We start from the raw sequence: 22,188 nt of genomic DNA, 5'->3' as shown, positions 1-22,188 counted from the left end.
CTTTTACTATAACTGAACAAATCTGGAGTATATCACCCTATTCCAGCTGAAATTAAGAGGTCTCATCATGGATGAGACTTTAGCTGGTGCTAAACTAAAAGACAGAAGATGGAGATACAGGTACTAAACTAAAGGCTGGTACAAACTTTTCCAACCATCCATCATCATAGGGAATGTCAACTCTCTACTGAACAAATGTGAGGAGCTGGAGGCACTGGTTAAGACCCAGAGAGCAAAGTATGAGTGTAGTGTGTTTTACAGAGACCTGGTTAAATCAAAGCATTGAATACGCCTGTGTGGATGTGCCTAACTTCATCCTGGTATGTGCAGACAAAGATGCTTAGGTAAGTGGCAAGACAAAAGGTGGAGGACTGGCTTTAGTTGTGAACAAGAGATGGTGTAACCCTGATCATATTACTGTCAAGGAATGGATATGTTGTCAGGATACTGATCTTTGGCCGTTGGTGTTATGTTCCCAGGGAGTTCAGTCATATCATTGCCATACTTCTTTACATTCAACCAAAAGCTAATGCTAATGTTCTATGTGAAGTCATCCATGACACTGTTGCCAGGATACAAACTCAACATTCCACGTGACTCTCACCTCACACCTGACTGGCTTTTCTCAGTTTGTTAACTGTCCTACCAGAGAAGATAAAACACTTGATCTGCTGAATGCAAACATCATGGAGGCCTATACCTCTACTGCCTTACCACTACTCAGCAGGTCAGATCACAATGTGGTCTTACTGCAGACCTGTTATAAACCCTATGTGCTGAAACAACCTGCAACCACCATCACAGTCAGAAAATGGACACCTGAAGCAACTAAGTTTTCTAAGGGACTGCTTTGAATGCACAGGAATGTATTGCTGGGAGTTCAAGGGAACAGTATGGACACTGACAGACAGGTTGACTGTTTCACAGATTCCATCAACTTCTGTAGAGACACTGTTAGCCCTACAAAGTCTGTGTGCTGTTTCCCTAATAACAAACCCTGGATTACTAGTTCCTTTCCTGTGCATACTGTGCACAGCAGACTTTATATACAATTCTAAGTGTTAACTCATTCGGAAATATTCTGATGATACTTGGATTCCTCCCAAGGCGGCTAAGGTCCTTAGGAAGATGCTGCACATGTTTTGCCTATGGTAGCAAGTGTGCTGTTTTATGCTCCAGTCTGCTGGGGAGGCAGCATAAAGCAGAAGGATGCAAGGCGGCTGGACAAACTGGTGCAAAAAGCTGGTTCAGTGACTGGAATGAGGCTGGACTTACTGGAGGCTGTGGTGGAGAGATGCACACAGACAAAGGTAGAGACCATCCTGGAATACACTGACATCCCAATCATAACATCCTGATGGAGCAGAGAAGCAGCTGCAATGGACAACTCACCTCACTGAGCTGCAGGACGGAATGATACAGGAGATCCTTCATCCCCACTGCTATCAGGCTCTACAACACCTTAGCCAATTGCAGATGACGACTGACTACCACTACTACTGACTCTCAATACTGAGTTATTAACTACAAGACTACCTGAATATTCCTTTGGGGATGAATAAAGTTTATCTTATCTTTATCTTACTACAACAATTTTCACTATATGACTTTAGTACTGAAGAATTTTAAAAACTTGATGGGGCAAGTCCTAAAGAAATTCCTAACCATGTCGCAATCAATAATAATTATTACATATGGATGTTATAATTATGAGATAAGGTCTGCTTTTTTCTTGTGTGAATTCAGTGCGCTCCTGTACAATACCACTTGTCTGTCGTTTCTTTTTCTTAAAATTTCTGCACTCTAGCTTTTATTGTGAAAAAACTGTGTGCGGAAGTAGCTTCTATTTTTATTCTGTCTGTCGACCTACAGTGTGTGCGAAAGACTTATACGGGAAGGGGAGAAGAAACTGTAGACGCGAGGGATCGATTAAAAGCCCGGGTGTGTAACGTTCAGGTGCGAAATGTGCCAAGTTCTTACTATAGGCTCAGCTAGTATCTTTGACCAAAGTCAGTTTGTCTCTTATTAGTTAGCAGGCTAGCTAGCCTACGAGCGAAATGTAACGTCTGTCGTCTGAGTAACGTTATTTTTTCTCTCTCTCCCACTCTTGTCTCCAGTGTTGTCAGGCGGCACAGAGCCTTTGAAGACCGGCATTATTTACAAAATCCGGGCTGTTCAGTAAGCTTTGAAAACCATTTCTGTAACAGTGACCGTTTATTTGATCCGATACAGGATGTCTGGACAGAGCATTACAGACCGGATAACCGCCGCACAGCACAGTGTCACCGGGTCGGCGATTTCCAAAACTGTGTGCAAGGCGACTACTCATGAAATAATGGGGCCAAAAAAGAAACATTTGGATTGTAAGTATCATGTCTATTTTTGTCTTTTTAATTCTTATTTCTTTTTATAGTTAACATTGGGCTCTGAATGTTTTGTTTTAGGCTATGAGGCCTGCACATAATGTTACATGTAACATTAACGGTACGTTAACTTAGCCCAAAGTTACTATGGTGTTCTTCTGTTAAAGCCAGTGTTCTAGTTTTTCCAGGTACTTAATATATAGCATTGTTACACAGTAGGTGTTTGTTTTGATAAGTGTAAAGCAGTTTATTTTAGACATGGCTCATTGTTAGCAGCCTGAATCCCAGTTAACCTAATGCTAATACGTTGTAACTAGAAGGTGTGAACATCTTTTTTTTTTTAAGGCTTAGCCACATTTTCTAAACAGCTGCCGTATTTTCTTGAACGTTAACGGTAATTAATCCGTGTAGGAGACTGTATTGGCTACCTAGCCCTGTAGATAGTGGCTATTAATATAAAAATATAGCAATTAGTAGTGAATTTGCTAAGGCTTATGTTCCAATTAAAGCTAAAATTGTATAGTCTATAAAGTAAAAAATAATTTCATGCATTAAGTCTCATGCATTATTTTGTTAAATATCTGATGCTCCAGGTAGCTAGCAGAGTGCATTCCAAAGTGGGCATTTTAAAATGATAAAAGTCATGGAAGTGTTATATATTTAATTTGAATTAGAAATGGACAAATACCAGACCACAAATGCTATTTGTAAGTGTGTGGTATAATTACATAATTTAAGGTCCTCTAGGATGTTCTGTGCAGGCAAGCAATTTCATACCTGTTGAGTAAGTTCATGTACTAGGAAGTGCCTGTGTGGATTTGCAAATAAATAATTAACCAAATTTATTGTTACCTTGCTTCAGAACTAGATTATTTTAATGATTAGCTGTGAATAAAAGGCCTGTATCCAACTGGATGGACTTGTACATTTATTCAGTTTTGTTGCATGGTAGCTGACTCAATCTCTGCACTTTGACATTTGGGTCATGTCTGAGTCTATTTTTTCTCTGTAGTATTAGTAGCTTTCAAGTCAAAACAGCTGATGTATAGATTTTTCTTGCCTGGTGGCTGCACATGAAATAACATTGACATACTAGTCAGCAGTATCATATGCCAGTAAAAATGATCACAAGCCAGTGAGGTCTGGTATGTAGAAATGGAAGAGGATTAATATAATTGTTTCCATGTTCAATGTGGTGGTCGGACAGAAGCAACATATCAAGTGGCAAACCACTAGAAATTAGTAAATAATTCTAAAGAGTGGCACCCTGTCCGAGGAATGCCACATTAATTCTTCTGGCGCTGGTAGGAGCTGGCTGCTGCTTGCAACAGCTCCTGTATCTTTCACTCTTTTCTAACACTTTTTGGCTTTTATCTTGTTTGTTTTTGTATATATTTTGTATATATTCTTTTATAAAGCTCAGTTCTACATGAATCTGCTGTTGTTTAGGCAATTTCCCCATTGTGGGACAAATAAAGGTTTTCTTATCTTATCTTATCTTATCTTATCTTATCTTAATGTGAAGGAGTGGTTGTGTGTGACCCAGTATTTCTGTGTTGGTAGGAGTGACTACAAGGGGCCAAAATAAACTGCCTTTGTAGGGTTTCTTGGTTCGGCCTTAAAGATAGGGTGCAGATCATGAAGTAGAACTGCTGCTCTTTAAGATTGAAAGGAGCCAGCTGACGTGGTTCAGGCATCTGATTAGGATGCCTTTAGGATGACTTCCGTTAGAGTTTTATTCGGGTATATCTAACTAGTAGGAGCCCTGAGGAAGACCCAGAAGGTAACGGAGAGGTTATATACCTCTGGTCAGGATCTCACAGGAAGAGGTGGACATTGTTGCTTGACTGCCTTACTTAACCTGCTGCCACTTCGATCCAATCCTGCGTAAGGGCTGGAAAATAAATGGCTGTGCTAGAGTGGCTCAAATGCCATGCCAGGAAAAAATGTTACTAGTCAATGAAATTGAGATGTCATTTATAAATTGGAACTATGTGTGAATAATAATCTATGACATATGTCCAGAATTAGTACATGCTGATTGAATGTGGGATATGACAGTGGAACATGAGTGACGTATGTCCATAATCCAGTAGAGTGGTGGTCGCATATTACTCCAGTCTGCATAAAGTTGGTCAGTAGGGCAACAGTCCTATACCATCTAACTTCTTTCTGTTGTCAGCACTCCTTATGAATTGCTTTTTCTAGAAGGATAATTATTAATACTGTTTGCCTGATATGGCTTGTTTTATCTTTGAACTTCCTATTTGTTCATCTGGGATTTTATTTTAGTTACTTTATATATGTTTCTGTAAGAAGAAAGAAAAAAGAAGCCTGTCGTTTAGTCTGGTTAGTAGTTTCAAGAAGACCGGTGCAGCCTGTTTGAAGCCATAACATGGCATTTTTATTTTGAAAATTGAAGGCACTAGAATTAGTTGCAGCTTTATGATGTTGATAAAATGAGTATGAGTGGGATTTCTACCCTTTCCATTGTGCGTTTTAGATAATCTCATCAACTCTACTGCTCTTACACTGTAGAGCTCAGATTATTAGTTTATACCTAGCATGGATAAGATGATATGGAACTTATCAGGCCTAGTACCATTGATGACTGGTTCCCCATGGTATTGCTGATGGCACACCTATTGCAATACAGTATTTTATACATACATCTTGAATTAGCGTGAACAGGATCTAGTTAGCAATCAACTGTGTTTCCAGTGGAAAATATGTACTTATGGACAGGTGAACAAGGGAATATGCTGCTGTTTTATATACATCTATCATATTTTCACATATTGGCTCTTTTGATTTCATTAGCTGTAACAATTTTTAATTTGTAAGTTTTTGCTGTGCATTACTAATCTTTCTGCAGCTTCTCTGAAGAGACCAGACTATTTTATATTATATCTTTCCTTCTGTCAGGCTTGAAGAGAAAATAAGGTACAACAAGCATTAGGACTAGGTGGCAGGTTGGTCCATGAACAGCATCCATGCACTGCACCAACTATGTAAATTGATCATTGTGGTTATTATTTGAATAAACGATATCACTGACTGTTTTATTTTCTATGGCTTTCAATTACATGTCTGTCCTACACAGTGATATTTTAGAAGACGTTTTCTCATGTGTGCTGTGTTGAATGTTAGCATAGTGTATGAGAAAAGCTGCTGTCAGGAAGTTTGTTGTATAAAATTTGTGAATTAGATGTCAGTGTTTCCCCTACTATACTTGGTTTTTCCTGACAAGCCACATATAGTCCTTAAGTGTCTTCTTAAATGGGTTGAGTTTGTGCTGGACCATAGTTGACATTCTTCAATACTGGCTTGCTAGATAAACTCAGTCACATAACTTTGGAGTCTGCAGTTAGAAGACTGGGAAAACCAATATCTGAACAAATTAACCTCTGCCAATAGCTTTAGCTTTTTTACTTGCATGTTTAAAGTGTGCTTAAAATGACTTTTGGGACATTTGCATAAATACAGTTTGGTGCAACTTAGACCCGAGCAGTGTGTAAAACTACAGACTTTTGGATACCTTGTCTTTGTAACTCCTCATTTCTGTTATGTATGGTATTTCGTCCACTGAGAGTTGGTTTTAAATGGTGAGCAGTGTATGGCAGGAATCTTTTTTTTTGTCCTGGTTTATTACCATTGTATAATAAGTAAGTAAAGTTTATTTATATATAGAATCCTTTTACAGATAAAATCAAAGTGCTTCACAGTAAAATGCAAGTGCTTAAATAAAGAAAATACATGCAGATAAACACATAGAATCATAAGACACATAAAAACAGACAGCCATAAAGTCCTGGTCTAACTAAAAGCCTGTTTAAAAAGTAGGCTCTTTAAAAGAGTTGACCGAATTTAAGTTGTAATGTTTATTACACACTGCTGTTAAATCTGCTCAAAGGTCTCTAATGATGTAATGAGTATCTGTAGTCAGTAGCAGCTGGACCTTTGATACTGGCATGAATGCCTTGACTTAAGATGAAATAGACAAAGAATTTGTAGGCAGAGAGAATGAATGGGGGGGCTATGATGTTCTTTGATCTCTGATACATTATTTAAAAGCTGCAGATCTGAGTTAGTTGGTTAGTTACAAATGTAAAGTTGGGCTGCAGCGGATGCAGCTTTTTTTTTTTTTTCTCCCCTTCCCTTTTTTCAGGCGGTTACGTGACTGGTCTGCTGTGTTCAGAGAATTTATGATTATTTTTCCTTCCCACTTCAATGGACATTTAGTGTATTCCTTCAGAATAACATGGCATTTTTAACATTTTTTCAATAGTAAAGTGGCTTGATTGAAACCTTACAGTAATGCCACTTGCCTATTACTTCGTTTATTCTTTGAGTTTAGCCAAAGACAGCATGTGTCAAAGGAGTAACAACACTTTTATATAATTTTTTTTTTTTACCATGTGCTATAAATTGGCAAATAGTTTGCTTACTGATATGCTTGTGGTTGATTTGTGTATATAAGGTGTTTACTGATGTGTGCAAATTGCTTTTGTGCTAAAACATTTCCATACAATGACTGTTTACATTGCCCACAATTATCTGACTATTGACCTTATTCTGAGTAAGACAATATTCTGATTAAGGTGTTTACATGAGTTGCTTTCAGAATATTCCTTTCATGTTACCGTTTTACACGTTACAGAGCATAGGCCGATTAATGACACATCTGTTGGCCTACGTCACGCCGTCTGACTTTCACTTTTGCATTGGCTATCATCGTACACTTCACTATGGTACCATATACTTCTCTGGGTATTTTATTTCTAATTTTATAGAGATTTCAGGTGCAGTTCAGCCTACTTACTTGTCATACAATACGTGCACATAGACGATGGCGTCTTCTCCAAGACAACTGGCATATTCTGTACTTTCATTCGGCAACATTATGCCACCGTGACCTGAAGTAAAGAGTGGTGGGAAAGAATCGTTCTTATGGAATCTGATGTCCCCGAATGTAAGGAAAAATTTAACGTGCTGTGTGTATCCTGTCACAAAATGCGGCAAATGCAGCAATGCAACTCCCACAGAACGTTCATAATGCGATTAAGGTTTTTACATGCATTTTGTAATGCGACTAAAATAGGAATATTCCACGTCTTAATTCATTTATTGCTTACTTCGCAAACTATGACCTTAAACGGATGAAGGTAATTGGAAATCACTGTACATGGTAGTTTCTTAATCACAGTATTGTCTTAATCTGATGAATACCAGAGTTTTGTTGTCCATGTAAACATACTCAGTGACTATATACAGTAATGGTATTCTAGGACCAAGCAATATTGAGAAAGGCTCCTCTCTTCCACCTTTTGCTGAGCCATTTGTTGCCTGTTTTTCTTTCTGTTGCTTAGGCAACAATTGGCCTAAACATTAATCAAGTAACAGGCTATCAGACATCACTTGAACATTGCTAGACATTATCCTGGTGAGCTGATCTTAAATTTTAACTTATTTAAAATTGTTTACTAGAATTGTACACTTAAATCAAGAATGGCACATTAATCTTAATGAAATGACATGAGATTCCTGAGGTCCTTTAACATCTGCCGAATGATGCTGACGAAGTTTTATGAGTCTGTGGCAGCCTTTGCCATCCAGTATGCTGTTGTGTGCTGGGGCAGTAGACTGAGGACACCAACAGACTCAGTACACTCAACCGCAAGGCCAGCCATGTTGTGGGAAAGGAGCTGGACTCTGATAGCAGTGTCAGAGAAGAAAATGTATCAATATTGATATCAATATTGGACAACTCGCATCTCTGGCCTAAATCAGTGTTTCAGTCTGCCCCTGGTTTGAGCGCCGTTGTGTCTCCCACTATATGCTGCATGTGTTAAAACGACAACTCCAGACTCCGGATATAATTGTCATGACATTGTCCGGATTTTTATATGTGAAAACAGAAACACTTAATCCACACCAATTCCGACCTGTCAGTCATCAGAACAGTGTGTATGCGGCTAAAAAAAACCATAGGTCTCACATGTTCATGTGTGGTTGTTTTCACACCTGATATAGTTCAGTACACTTGGTTCGATTGGGGACCAAGCGGCAACATTTGTTACATTTACAGCTGGTCCATGTTTGCTTTCACACTGCACTTTGCTAAACAAACCAAACCTTTAAAATTACGTAACCCCCCCCTCGCTGGTGGTAGTGCTGCACCAAGAATTACTCAAGGAGATGACGATTCAAACAATGAACAAGAAACCTCTCTCGTCTATTGGTCAATGCAGGGCAACTTTCACTTTTTCCTGCTAATTAGTTTGAAAACTTAGTTATTTGTGTGCTTATCAGCAGCTGTGATATATCTTCATCTGACCATATTTCTATCAGCGCTTTTACCTCTTCATCGCTCCACGTCTGACCCTGAGTCATTTTCTCCCTGGCTATCGTTCTACATGCTCACCTGTTTAGGTTTTGTTTACCCACAATGCCCTGTGTTGTAGACCACTTCCTGCTTTTGGTTCACTTGAATCGAGCTGAGACCTAGGTTTTTAGGCGAGCCAGAGTTCTGTTCTTTGATCTACACGAGCTCGATCACGCATTCACACCTCCCCAAACGAACCAGACTTTCTGAGAAAATGAACAAGAGTTCGATTGAAACGGACCAAACAGGGCTGGTGTGAATGCACCCTTAGAGTCAGTGTGGACCAACATCAGATAACACAGAAGGCTCTTTTCTCAGTGAAATGCACAAGTTACTTTGTCAATTGGCATGAGAACCGGGATACTGGATGACTAGTTTCACCCCATAACAGAAAAACTAGAAGGCACCACTGCTATCCACATAACAGTGCAAAAATTATTATGGAAAACTTGACTTTCAGTCTTCTATGCTTCAGCCATTTTTGTCTCTGAAGCTGCTCACCGTGTTGACTTGTGCGGCCGCAAACAGCTACATCACTAGATCCAACTAATTGTTGAATACATTTTGCATTATTATTCGTAAGTCTGAGCAGACTTTTTTTTCTTACAGATGAGCTGTCATATACAAAATTTATCAGCTGCAAAAAAAGATAATGTATCATTTCTTCTCAAGTTAAGAGATCATCAGAACCGTGTTCAAATTGTTGTTTCAATCAGGTGCACTGTGATGGCAGGGCTGATCAGGGCCGTGGTTTCTAATTTTGAGGTATGTCTTGTGATTAAATATCAATGACCCACAACATTAAAATTAACTAGACTACATTTTATTTCTTTCTATCTTAGAGCTGGTGTAGCTGGTGGGCAAGTTATAATCTGTCTGCTCCAACACCAAATAACATCGTTTTACACACTCTACAGCCTCCAGTTTCAATAAGCCTCCAGTTGTCCTGCTTGCGATAACGATGTTGTTTAGGTTTGTTTAAATGAAAAAATGCTGCTTTTAGCTAGCCTAGCCAGCCAGACCCACTGCCTTTTTTAACAAAGAATGTGGGTGTGGAGCCTTAGGGAGTCTCTTCCCGTGGCTTCTAATGAGCCAGGCCTATCACAGCCGTTTATCTGTAACGGGGCAGGCTTTATGCGATGAGTCATACTCGGGTGACGGAGAAGAGAAATCTAAAACAACCAAGATGGCATGTGTATTCTCATGTTTTTACAACAAAAATGACAGTCATTCACTAGCATCTCTATTATACACCATGATGGATTAATGCTAGATTTGTTTGTTGATTCTGGTCTCACTGTTGTTTTGCTTGCATCATATCCTTCATTTCTCTGATTGGTTTATTCTGTGTCCATTTGCCTGCCCACAGGAATTCGCTCTCAACCCATGAGATTGCTGACTAATTCACTAATCTGTGTTTCATGTGCAAATGTTTTTTTCTTTTGTGTTAATTTTGACACTATTTTTTAAACCATACTACTTGTTTTTATTCATTTATATGCAAGTACTGTCCCAATAAAAGGAAAAAAATAAATCACTAGGTCTATCAATTAATATATCTGAACCTGGATAATAGCAGCAGGCTACGTATCTGATTGGCTTTCCTGATCGGCTGTTATAGATGTTGCTGATCAAACTATTCTGATGAAATATCAGCTGTTAATGATTGGTGGCTGATCAGTTAGAGCACTCTCAAGGCTATCTTATTGTCAAAAGTGTACAAATGTACATGCCTCATCATGCCAATCTACCGTACCGTATTTTCTGGACTGTAAGTTGTAATTTTCTTTACTCCTCTGGCTTGTCCTCTGATACAGCAAAGCGACTTAAATGTGTGTAAGTAATTTTGTTGAGTAATGCAGTAATTTGTTGAGTAGTCACTAGCGTGGATGCGCCACCTCAACATCCCCCACTCCGATGTTGGCGCAGTTGTTAAATGTTGCTCAACATGGATGAATGAATTTCGTAATGCACCTCTGCTTGTTATGCCTAGCCTATGTTCTTCATAGACTAATTTAGACTATAATTAGTATAATTTGAAATGTGATTTATACACCAAAGCGACTTTTTTTTGTTTGTTTTTTTTTTTCCTTTTTAACAAGGCTGTTTTTGCTAAAAACGACTTATACCCTGGTGTGACTTATAGCCTGGAAAATATAGTACTTGTTTATGAAAATTCGCAAACATTCCAACCCCTAATTTGTATCTTTATACCCTGCCAAGAGGACTTGGACATATGGAGTTTCACACTCCACATGCTGCAAGCAGTGCTGCACAGGGAGCGTCAAGTGACAGCCCTTAAAAAGATTAGCTATCATGATACTCTTGCTTCTGTGGTAAAAGTGAAATATTAATATAAAACAGTACTGTCACAGGTCTGCAGTACCTTTCTTGACACAAAATGCTTGATTACAAAAAATAGCCTGTTTCTAGTCTGCTATCTATCTGTAAAGTGGCATATGGGTAAATCCTGTGAACACACCTTTAGTTCTCCTGGTAGGTCTTCAGTGAAACCTCACAATAAGTTTTATGCTGGTTGGGTACAGTTTCAGGCTCTCTGTTTGGGCCATATCACATTCAGGACAGTGGATTGCAAGGGGGTAGACATTCCCTGAAGCAGGAAGTGTTCCTCTAGTTCTTAAAGTAAGCCTTGACTTGCCATGTGTATACAGCCAACAGGAAATCATTACATAACCCAGCCCCTTCCCACAGCACAGAGGAGCTGTGCTGATCTATGTGAGATTGGCTCAGATACTTTTGATTCATTTCCTGGCGATTATATTGCTGATTAGAAGCTTACTTGACTCTAGCGAACACACTGACATGGCCTCAACACAGCAGACATGTTATAATCATGTTATCTTAAAATGTCACAATTTTAAAACAGAGACGTATCTACAGTAACTGAGAATTGCTTGAGTGTTACTCAGTCTAGGAATTACACTTATTTAGCAAAGCTGGTAAAGCTTAAAGTGTTGACAACACTGCCTGTTAGGTGATTTCTGTGGTGTTGTTTTTTCCCTTTTCTGGTGTTTACTGATTCACCCTGTAATTGCTGTAGATCTCTTGCACAGTACAACTCACCGTTTGCTTCCTCTTTTCAAAAGAGTTTACTCATGACTTTTTTCATGTTGTCAGTACACTGTCAGCTCCATTTGATAATGCAGCCAACCTCTTTGAGCGATTTAAATCTTCCACGCTGTTATGCTATTTTTTGGTAATCCTCCATGGACACAAACTTTCCCAAAACTCACTGAACCCTGCATCTTACGACTAAGCTCATGTCTGAATGCTGCCATCTGCCTCACTTTATGCTGACTTACTATTATCATTTTCTAGATATTTCACATTACTTGCTGTGACATCACCACCGACAAATTGACAATTCACAATCACATGAGCTATCTTTAAACAATTGATTCAAATTAGGGAAAAATGGAAGTAAATTTGTAGAAGTGGGATCCCCTTCCTATATCTAAGTTTATGAGAAACAAAAAGCCACTTATCATAGGTTTTCCCCCATTATATTAATTGGCCAGTCATTTAAGGTTCCTGTTTTCATTCTGGCCAAGTTTAAGTTTAGAAACACTTCTAACAAATATTATTTTGTATAAATCGTATTTTGTCTTTATAGCTTTAATCTACAAAAAAAAAATAATAATCTGAATGTTCCCACATTGATCAATGTACCTTGAAGCAACAGTAAATGCAAGAAATTCCTGATTCTCATTAGAAAAACTTTAATTCACCACCCTTTTAGTAATAAATCCTTTATAATAGAAGCATGCACATAACTACAAATACATTTTTGTAGGTCACACTTTGAGTGCAAGAATTTTAAAGTAGGGACTTTTTCTGGAAACAGCATGGTGACTCCTCTGTCGATGCATTTCTTTTTTTTAATTATTTGTATTTACTTTTCATGAAAGTAATTAAAGTAAATGTATCCCAGAAAGTTAAAGGTTAACTTCCACAGAAGTTAAAGGTGAAAATAAAACATACCATTGTGGGCTAATGTAGCTCTGCAAGTGACCCACACATAGCACAGACAAGTGTTTGATTTGTTATGCAGGTTTGTTGTGGTGATAACTGCTAGCAGGGTTAAATTATTTGCAGCTGGAATGACGGTTCTGGCCAGCTAAAATGTTTGCAGTCCCTTCCATCCCACATACTGTGTGTGGGTTCTATAAGCCTCTTGTCACAATGCATGTGACATTTCAATTTATGCTTATAATGGCCTAGCCAACATGTGAAAGAGTGTAGTTAATGGCACACTCTCTCTCAAAAATTTAACTGACTGAAAACTTAAAATGTATCTGTGAGAGATGTGTTAATGTTTTCATAGACATAATTGTGCAAGGTTGGTGATATTTAGAAAAGCTGCCTTCAAAAGTTTTCAGTTCTGTATCAGTAACAATAGAATTTAGGGAACTGAGGGGTTTCAAATAAATTTCTCACACTGGCCATTTCACAGAGACTTTGACACATTCTCAGAATACCACAGAATAGCTCACCCTAGTTAATGGCACATAGCACCAGGGATGTTTGTGAGAGATGGAGACAGGAGTAAAAGAAACCTGCTTTTTACCGCAGTCAATACAAAATCAAGCTGCTCTTTTGAGGAGTTGAAACAGATCTTTGAAAACATCATGTCATTCACAGACTTTACACAGCAGCTTACTCATTAATTAACCCATTAAAAACGACGAGAACACCCACGCTCCCATTTGCATATCTATTTTTAAATGCCTGTAGAATTGCAACCAAAAAGATAGAGCAATAATTGTTTTGCATATAAAACCGGAGGATTTACACTTATATAATCACACATTCATCATGTCCCAGAGCGCTGTTTACTCTGAGTAATGGGTTTGCAGAAATCCAGTAAAAAGCGCACACTATAAAATCATTACAATCCAGACTGCGATTCTTGTCACAACACTTCCTACGTTGGAATACACGTGATCACGTTGTAAGCATGAAATATCATGTGGTCACCAAGGCGATAAATCATGTAAATCATGTGGTCACCGCCCATGACAACAGGAAGTGTCATCTTTTCCCAGGAATTGTAGTTTTTCTACGGTAAACACGTCTCTTGCATGCACTTGCACTGGTACTGTCACGGTCGCTCTGTATTTTGCTATTTCACAAAAACACTTAGACACACGCGGCCCACATGCACCGGACATGTACATGTTGGGTTTTTTTTGCAAATTATGCAAAAATATAGTTATTATATATAGTTATATACTTTGATGTACATGCCTTTTTTGTCTTTTTATGTTTGTTTTTGTTATAGTATATAAAAAATGAGTGCATCTCAAAAACTAAGGACACACAAATAAAATTTCTCTGGTGTGAAATGACTACAACTTTTTGATATTCACAATTTTGAGGGATACAGCTATGACATTTCTGTATTTAGAAAAATATGTGTTGTGGCAAAAACCGTTGGATGAGCAATAAAAGAGTGCAGACTGTCTTTTTCAGAATGTATTTCCTGCAAGAAAGGAGCAAAACAGAATAGAACACAATCAGTCAGTCTTGCCTAGTTGCTCCGCTCCTATTAGGCTGAGGCCTGTACTTACACAGACATGCAAAGTAAATGCAAATAATCATTCACATAATCAGATAATTAAGTCTTTGCTTCCCTATTGTTCTACAAAGTGATTCCCTAATAAGGCTATATTCTAAAACTCTATATTCTCATTCAACAGTTAACCCTCCATCCTGGGCATGCTCTGTTGTACTTGTCCCTTCCTCACACCTAGTGTCCTAAGGAACCTTTCTCCCAGATACTCCTTACCAACATCCTTGAGAACACTGTGGCCCTTAGTGTCAGACTATACTAGGTCAGGAAGAACATAAACATCAGATGTGATTATGAAAAACACATGAGCTCCTTGGTGAACTCTGAATCAACCTGTAAATGAAACCTTGTGAAACCTGAAAAACTAAGAATACAGTAAGAAACAATAAAAATCATAATCAGTAAGAATAATCAATCATTGAAACTCATTTTTCTCTTACATGTGTAATCTAAGACTTAAGACTAAAGATAACCATAAGACTATAATTCCACAATATAAACAATAGCGCACACATACACGCACACCACATACACACGGATGCACGCACACACACATACATATACACACAAACCCCCAAAAATAATGACTTTATTACTTTTCTACATAGAAGTTAATTACTTTATAAATTACTATTAATTAATATTATTTAAATAATATTAAATTTAATAACTTTAAATTAGAATAACTGCAGTAACAATTAAATTTCCCCTTGGGGATTAATAAAGTACTTCTTCTTCTTAAACCAAGGAGTCATCTAGATGAGACCTACTAACATACTGTATTTTCTGAAGTATAAGTTGCACCGGTATTAGTCGCTTTTAGCAAAAAAAAAAGCCTAGTTGAAGAGAAAGAACATATATAAGTCACTTCGGTGTATAAGTCACATTTCTAATTATACAAAATATTGACTAAATTAGACTACAAAGAACATAAGCTAGGCATAACAAGTAGAAGTGCATTACGATATTTATTCATCTGTGTCAAGTAACATTAAACGGCTGCACCAAGGTCAGGCTGGGGGGAGATGAAGTGGTCTGTCCTCCTCCTTTCTCAGGTTGTGTGAATACCGACACTCCAAACTTTGTTTCAGCTTAAAACCTATGTTACCTGCAGCTTGAAGTCTGCTGTATAGGAATTTCTTTTGGGTGGCATTTTCTTGTTACGGTTATACAGTTATAGTTTAGGGTGAACATAGGTGTTTTTACTTTTTTGGAGGTATAATATTATCTTCAATTGAGTCAAGAGTCAGTGGTGCCCCCAGAATATTTTCACAAGGGGGCCAGAGAAAATCTTGGGGTGGCACACCAAATTGGGCCTCTGAGTGGTACCTCAGATTGAGTTCAGCTCGTAGCTGTCGATGCACGCTCCTTGACTCTTTTCCATTAAAAAGACAATATACATCAAACACATGATATCATTAAGGCCGACACTACTTAAATTTAATATTACAGCATTAATTTACTTACTGGTTAGATTTCTGGACTGGCTTCGACTAAATAGCAGGCTGCTAGCTGCCAGTGTTAGCTGAGGTTGGATTTCCTGTTACCAGTCAGTTGAAATTGGTGGGCAGCAGCACAGGGTTGTGTATATATATGTGTATGTGTGTATATATATATATATATATATATATATATATATATATATATATATATATATATATATATATATATATATATATATATATATATATATATATATTTCTCTTCATGAATCATTTACTTATGATTTATTTATTTAGTCATTTAGGCGTTGCATTTATGTCTTCATTGAAGATGACTGTATGGTTTGTATGCACTGAATATGATTTATTAAAAGAGTAGAGCTTCTCTGGGGGGACCAGTGGGGTGGCTAGCTATTTTCCAGGGGGCACCATTGTCAAGAGTGCCATCTAACACTTTTGACTATTTGAAAAAATGAGAGGACAAGCCAGAGCAGTAAAAAACGACTTATAGTCTGGAAAATATGTATGTAACCCAACCTGCTCAAAGCATTGCCAGCACACTACGATGTCTCATTATCTATCTATTACACTCGTGCTTGTGGCTAATTCACGTACTTGTTTGACTTTTATGGATTTTCATTTATGTTGTTATTAAATGATTGACTCTAATTACTTGCTGTATGTGTCATGAAAATACTAAAAAGTGTTTTAAAGCAACATGGAGCCTGAGCAGGCTTATATCAGCTGCACTAAACAGTTTCATGTTCGGGTAGGATCACCCAATCAGCATCTTAACGTGCCAGAGTTTTGTTGTTTGGAATTTTTTTTTCTTTCATATTTTTAAAGTTGACTATAGTGTGCTAAAATTTACTTGAACTGGATGTACTACATAACCTGTATAACACTGCATGTCATTATCATGTATTTATCTTTAAGGTGGTACTGCTCCTTTTTTTTAATGTAAACATGCAGTCAATTATGACATAACATGAAAAGAATAGCTTCTTCTTGCATACAATAAATGTTGTGGTAATGAAAATTGATTTTGTCATGTACTGGGGTTGAAGAGGGATGTTATTTTAAAGTGTGAAAAGACTTGTGCTTCCTCTTTTTTGTGATGCATGTTGGGAGAATATAATGTGATGTGAATGTGAAAAATGTTGCAGGCGATGAGAATACATCTAAAGATGGGCCCAGTCTGATCCTACATTGGTATCGGGTCTGAAAGTGACATAATTTGTTCATCAGATGTCAGATGGATATAGTTGATCCACTTACCGATCTTGCGCTGGACCATGAACCCACTAAAATCTAATTTAATGTAGCATGAGTTGTGTCACCGGTCCAGGTTCCGGTCCCTATCTTATCATGAACCTACAGCAACTTCAGTCTGTGAGTGAGCAAATAACATTAGCTTTTGGTTTGACTAAAATATTGTTTGTTTGGAGGTATTTTAGTCTGGAAATACCAAAAAGCAAGATGGATAGGTGTAACGTGTGTAAAGCTGTCGTGCTGAAGGGGTGGAGATTGTGTTGTCTATGTACAGCTTCTCTTGATCACTCAAGGCTGAGAGACCCTGATACCTGGTATCTACACATCAGAAACACTGAACATCAGTTGGTCAGGATGAAGGAATGCTCCTCGCAATAAATGACCACTGACAAGTTGGTGTTAACTTTCCACACAGTCATAAATTCCTGGTCATGTGGTTTGGAAATTTTTCTGAAATATACATAGTTGCCTCAGCCGCTCAGGTGAAAATTGGCCCTACAGAAACTGTGGTGACTCTAGCAGGCAACCAGAAAGCCATCTGGACATCGATTTAACCCCACTCATAGGTTCCTTAAGTGTTACGTTGTCATAGTACCTGATCTCACAACAGCCTTACTCTTCAGATATATCAAACTTAAATCACTGACTGCTCAGGCTCATCAGCTGCTTCACCTATAGTCATATAACATCAGTAGTTAAAATATTTTGCTTATGTCTGGAGTGCTAAAGTACACAAACTTAGTTCTGCTCTGTTTGCTTCTTTTGATGTGAGAATGATAGTCACTGTTGGTAGAGTTCATCTTTCATATATCAAATTAATAATTGATTTGTGGATAATTAATTGTCCTTAGTTAAAAACATGAGGATGTGAAGGGGATTAATTTGTAATAAACTAAATTCTGAGATTGCAAATTTGCTACAGTCCATCACTGTGGTTTGCTTCACCAACCAAATAAGACAGCAACATGTACTGATGGACAGTTTAAATGTTGTAAATATTTTTCAACCTATAATACTGTACTTACCTGGAATCTCTTAATTTTTTTTTTTTAAACCTATATTTATTTATTTTTTCCCACTTATTTGTGGATGTTGTTGCAACAAAACACATTAAGATTCCTTGTATGTGAAATCATCCCTGGCAATAAAGACAATTCAGATTTTGATTTTTAGTGTTCTGAGTTTATTACTCATGAAAGAAGAATGCTCAGAACTCTACATTGGAGAAACCAAACAACCACTTAACAGGAGGATGGCCCAGCACAGGAGGAGCAGCTCCTCATGACCAAAGTCAACTGTGCACCTCCATTTAAAGGAAACAGGACACTCATTTGAAGACAGTGTTGTACATATTTTGGACAGAGAAGATAAGTGGTTTGAGAGAGGGGTCAGAGAAGCTATATATGTTCAAGTAGAAAAACCCTCCCTTAACAGGGGTGGAGGGCTCAGACATAACCTGTCACACAAATCTACCATTAGATCCTAAGGACCCTCACTTGAGCTTACTTATTTTGTTTACCTATCAAGCCTATTCAGGCCAGGTGTGAAGTGAAACCAACTCAGGAGTGTGGGATTAACCACTCTCACCTGATTTACATAGCTCTCTTAAGGAGCCTATGGGGCTAGGGGTGGAGGTTCCATACCAGCTTTCTCTTAGACTGATGAAGCTACTCAGATGAGTGGTGAAACGTTTCAACCTAAAAACTAGAAGTCCATTTGCCATGACTAAACCTCTAGATATATGAGGATATAATAACCCTCATCAGCATTTGATAATATATGATCATCACAGGCTGCAGAATTTTACTACTGAGAATTTTTCAGATTCATCATATGAATTTGGGTTTATTGTTGAAGGATGTTCCTTCTTTTGCTTTTGTTTGCCACGTGTCACAGCAATAAGTTGAGCTCCTAACCTCTTTTCACATATTTCTTCTGTCTGATTCACCCTTTTAGCACTAAATATAAAAGATGGAAAAAATGTGGACTATATGCGTGAAGATATATTAGCAATCTGATGAGGTTGGGCATCATTGATAAGTCAGTTGACCTTGATGGAAAAGGGAGCCAAGGAGGCCTTTCCTGTCACTTCAGGCCAGATAGCTATGGCAGCCAAACTGAGGAGGCGTTGCCAGTTTTTAGGTTATTTATGTCAGTAGTAAGGAAAGGTTGTTGGTGTTTTCTGAGTGGCAATGCAAATACACTGTAATCTCACTTTCTGAAACAAAATCACACTTCCCAGTATCACTTTTATTACATGCTCCAAGTTTATATTTTAATGGAATTTATGATATCCATACTTTGCTGAATTGTCAGTAACAAGCAACTGACCATGGGTATTGATAAGATCATCCACTGACAGAAATTGTCATATTCCTGTACTTCAGCTTACTAGTTGCTAAGGTTGTTACTATTGTTGTTAGTGTTATCACTGTCTGGTCTTGTTATTATTGTTGTCATATGGTCAAACAAGTGCAGGGTTGTGGAAAAAAACTTCCCCTTCAGACAATAAATTCTACAATCTAATAGTTTGTTTGTCCTGGAGATATCTGTTAATCTGAACCGTGATTCATCCTTATTCAGTTGCCCTCCAGTATTTTATCGATTGTGGTCAGCAGAATGTTATAAAAACAAGCAGAAAAGAAAATGAGGGCGCTACTTTGTAAATGTCTTTGCTTTTACTCAACGGCAAATTGTGTGCTTCCTCTGCTGTGCATTGATTGCCTCAGTACCACTCTGACTCATCAACCACCACCCTCCTTCCTTCCTTCTCTGTTTCTCCTTGCTCAGACTTAATTCAGTGCACAAATGAGATGAATGTGAACATCCCTCAACTGGCTGACACGCTATTTGAAAGGACAACCAACACCAGCTGGGTGGTTGTTTTCAAGTCTCTCACAACCACACACCATCTGATGGTCTACGGCAACGAGGTCAGGGCTGTTGTTGAACTGGATGGAGTCATCAAAGGGAAATTTTTGTCAAATAACCTGTCTGATAAAGGTTTCACCTATGTACAGTAAATTGACAACATACAGTATGTTGCATGGGGTATGAGATGTCTTAGAATCAGTAAATGTTACATGCCCACAAGCTTGTAAATCAGTTACATGGTGTAAAAGCCACACCTTTGCAAACATAAGACAGTTCCTCATGTGTGTTTTTTCTTGCAGAGATTTATCCAGTATCTGGCTTCAAGGAACACATTATTCAACCTGAGCAATTTTTTGGACAAGAGCGGTCTGCAAGGTATATTACCTACACTGAGCATGCTGTGCAACAAGAGGTCTTTAAATACTCAGCCAATGTTAACCTGAACCATGGCAGTTATCATAACCCCCTTACTTTTGTTTATTATGTAGGCTATGATATGTCAACGTTCATAAGGCGATATAGCCGGTACCTGAATGAAAAAGCTGTGTCTTACAGACAGGTTGCTTTTGATTTCACCAAAGTGAAAAGAGGGTAAGAAGCATTTATGTTCACTTCTAATCTTTCATGTGTAACGAGAATGTTGGTTCTGACTTGCACCTGAGCTGGAAAGCTTGATATTTTTTTTTGAGGGGACAGATGGGGCTGACTGATACTAAAAAGATAATGTAAAGTAATTTTATTTCCTGTCGAACAGTTTTGTTAAAGGCTCTATAAGCGCATCAGATCTGTGCAGCTTTTAACGTCAATAGCTTATTATATACCATGCATAGATTCTTACATTTTTGTAATTATTCAGTGACTTGGAGATGATAGGAATCAGCCACGTCCATTATGTACATAGCCTTCAAATAATTATAGCAAAACCCACTTGTATTAATGTTAGTGAGCTTAAAAGTAGGTCAAGAATGTATTAGATAAGGTTGCTTGAAGTCTTCTTTTTGTTCATTCCACAGGTCTGATGGAGTGATGAGAACCATGAATACAGAGAAACTCTTGAAGACCATCCCAATGATCCAAAATCAAATGGATGTGTTACTTGACTTTAATGTGAGTGCTCAGTACTGTTTTCAGTGGTGGTTATCTAGGTAAATTTATTGCTGTCACCTGTTCCATATATTACATATAATTTCCAGTTTTGATAGAGTGGATTGTTCAAAAATGGATTGTTCTCAACACCTCCACCTCTCTTCCAGGTCAATGCTAATGAACTGACTAATGGTGTAATTAACGCAGCCTTCATGCTTCTGTTCAAAGATGCAATCCGACTGTTTGCAGCCTACAATGAGGGCATAATCAACCTCCTGGGTAAAAATAAGCTTTTGTGTTGTCATAACCAAATTAAGTGTACTTACTCTAGGCTTTTCCTTACTGTCAAGTACATTGTAATTGAAGTTTTCACTATAATTGATGGGCTAAATTACTGCTGGTGCAATTGTGTAATATTTTACACCCCTCTTTGCTTAGAGATTGTTAGCATTTCTGTACAATGAATATAAGCCAATTACATTCTCTCTCTCTCTCTCTCTCTCTCTCTCTCTCTCTCGACTTCTAACAGGGACTTTAAGTTTGAAATTTTACCGATTTTATATATACTGTACGCTCTGAAAACACTATAACAACAAGAATATATACTGTCTCATAAATATAAACTTGTCATTGCTTATTTTGTATTTTCAAAGAGAAATACTTTGACATGAAGAAAGTACAGTGCAAAGAAGGACTTGATATTTACAAGAAATTTCTTACACGAATGACAAGAATCTCAGAGTTCCTCAAAGTTGCAGAGGTAAGTCACAACCACAGATCAGTCAGTCATCGCATGGGCCTGGAATATTATTTTTTTTCCTCATCTGAAATGTGATGTTTAGTTCTGATTTGTCTTTATGCAGCAAGTGGGGATTGATCGAGGGGATATACCAGATCTGTCTCAGGTAAGCCTGGATGCAAACTGTAAAGATAAACAGATAATAGCATTTTTGCATTTATTTTGAATAAATAAATAAATAAATAACCCAAATTTTCATTTGAGTGAGCAGTAAATGTATATGCTGTCACTTATTACCATTGCTACTAGTATGTGAAAAGAGCCAGTTCACCAAATTGGTATCCAGCCACACAGCATCCTGATAATTGATTCATGTGGTTAGGTCACAAAGAGATCCACCACTGAAAACTAGGCCACAACTTACATACAATAGA

The 22,188-nt window shown here is 37.8% G+C and overlaps 1 protein-coding gene across 31 annotated transcripts in view; it reads left to right on the top strand.

Annotated features, from left to right (window-relative positions):
• Positions 1-1,832: 1,832 nt before the first annotated feature.
• The window catches only part of picalma (phosphatidylinositol binding clathrin assembly protein a), a 43,972-nt gene continuing 23,616 nt past the window's right edge, over positions 1,833-22,188 (top strand). For 28 of the 31 annotated variants that reach the window (XM_026329339.1, XM_026329337.1, XM_026329338.1 and 25 more), the window contains exons 1-9: positions 1,837-1,941; positions 2,118-2,363; positions 19,846-19,988; positions 20,229-20,304; positions 20,418-20,520; positions 20,943-21,036; positions 21,183-21,294; positions 21,669-21,775; positions 21,879-21,920. In XM_026329339.1, the coding sequence (XP_026185124.1) occupies positions 2,234-2,363; positions 19,846-19,988; positions 20,229-20,304; positions 20,418-20,520; positions 20,943-21,036; positions 21,183-21,294; positions 21,669-21,775; positions 21,879-21,920 (807 nt within the window). In that variant the 5' untranslated portion in view covers positions 1,837-1,941; positions 2,118-2,233. Of the gene's footprint in view, positions 1,957-2,117; positions 2,364-19,845; positions 19,989-20,228; positions 20,305-20,417; positions 20,521-20,942; positions 21,037-21,182; positions 21,295-21,668; positions 21,776-21,878; positions 21,921-22,188 lie in introns of all 31 variants that reach the window. The other 3 variants (XM_026329315.1, XM_026329316.1, XM_026329314.1) reach the window with 3 other exon arrangements.

The sequence above is a fragment of the Mastacembelus armatus genome, chromosome 14 (assembly GCF_900324485.2).
Source record: "Mastacembelus armatus chromosome 14, fMasArm1.2, whole genome shotgun sequence".
NCBI classification, from domain to species: domain Eukaryota; kingdom Metazoa; phylum Chordata; class Actinopteri; order Synbranchiformes; family Mastacembelidae; genus Mastacembelus; species Mastacembelus armatus.
This window is presented reverse-complemented; position numbering and strand designations above follow the sequence as displayed.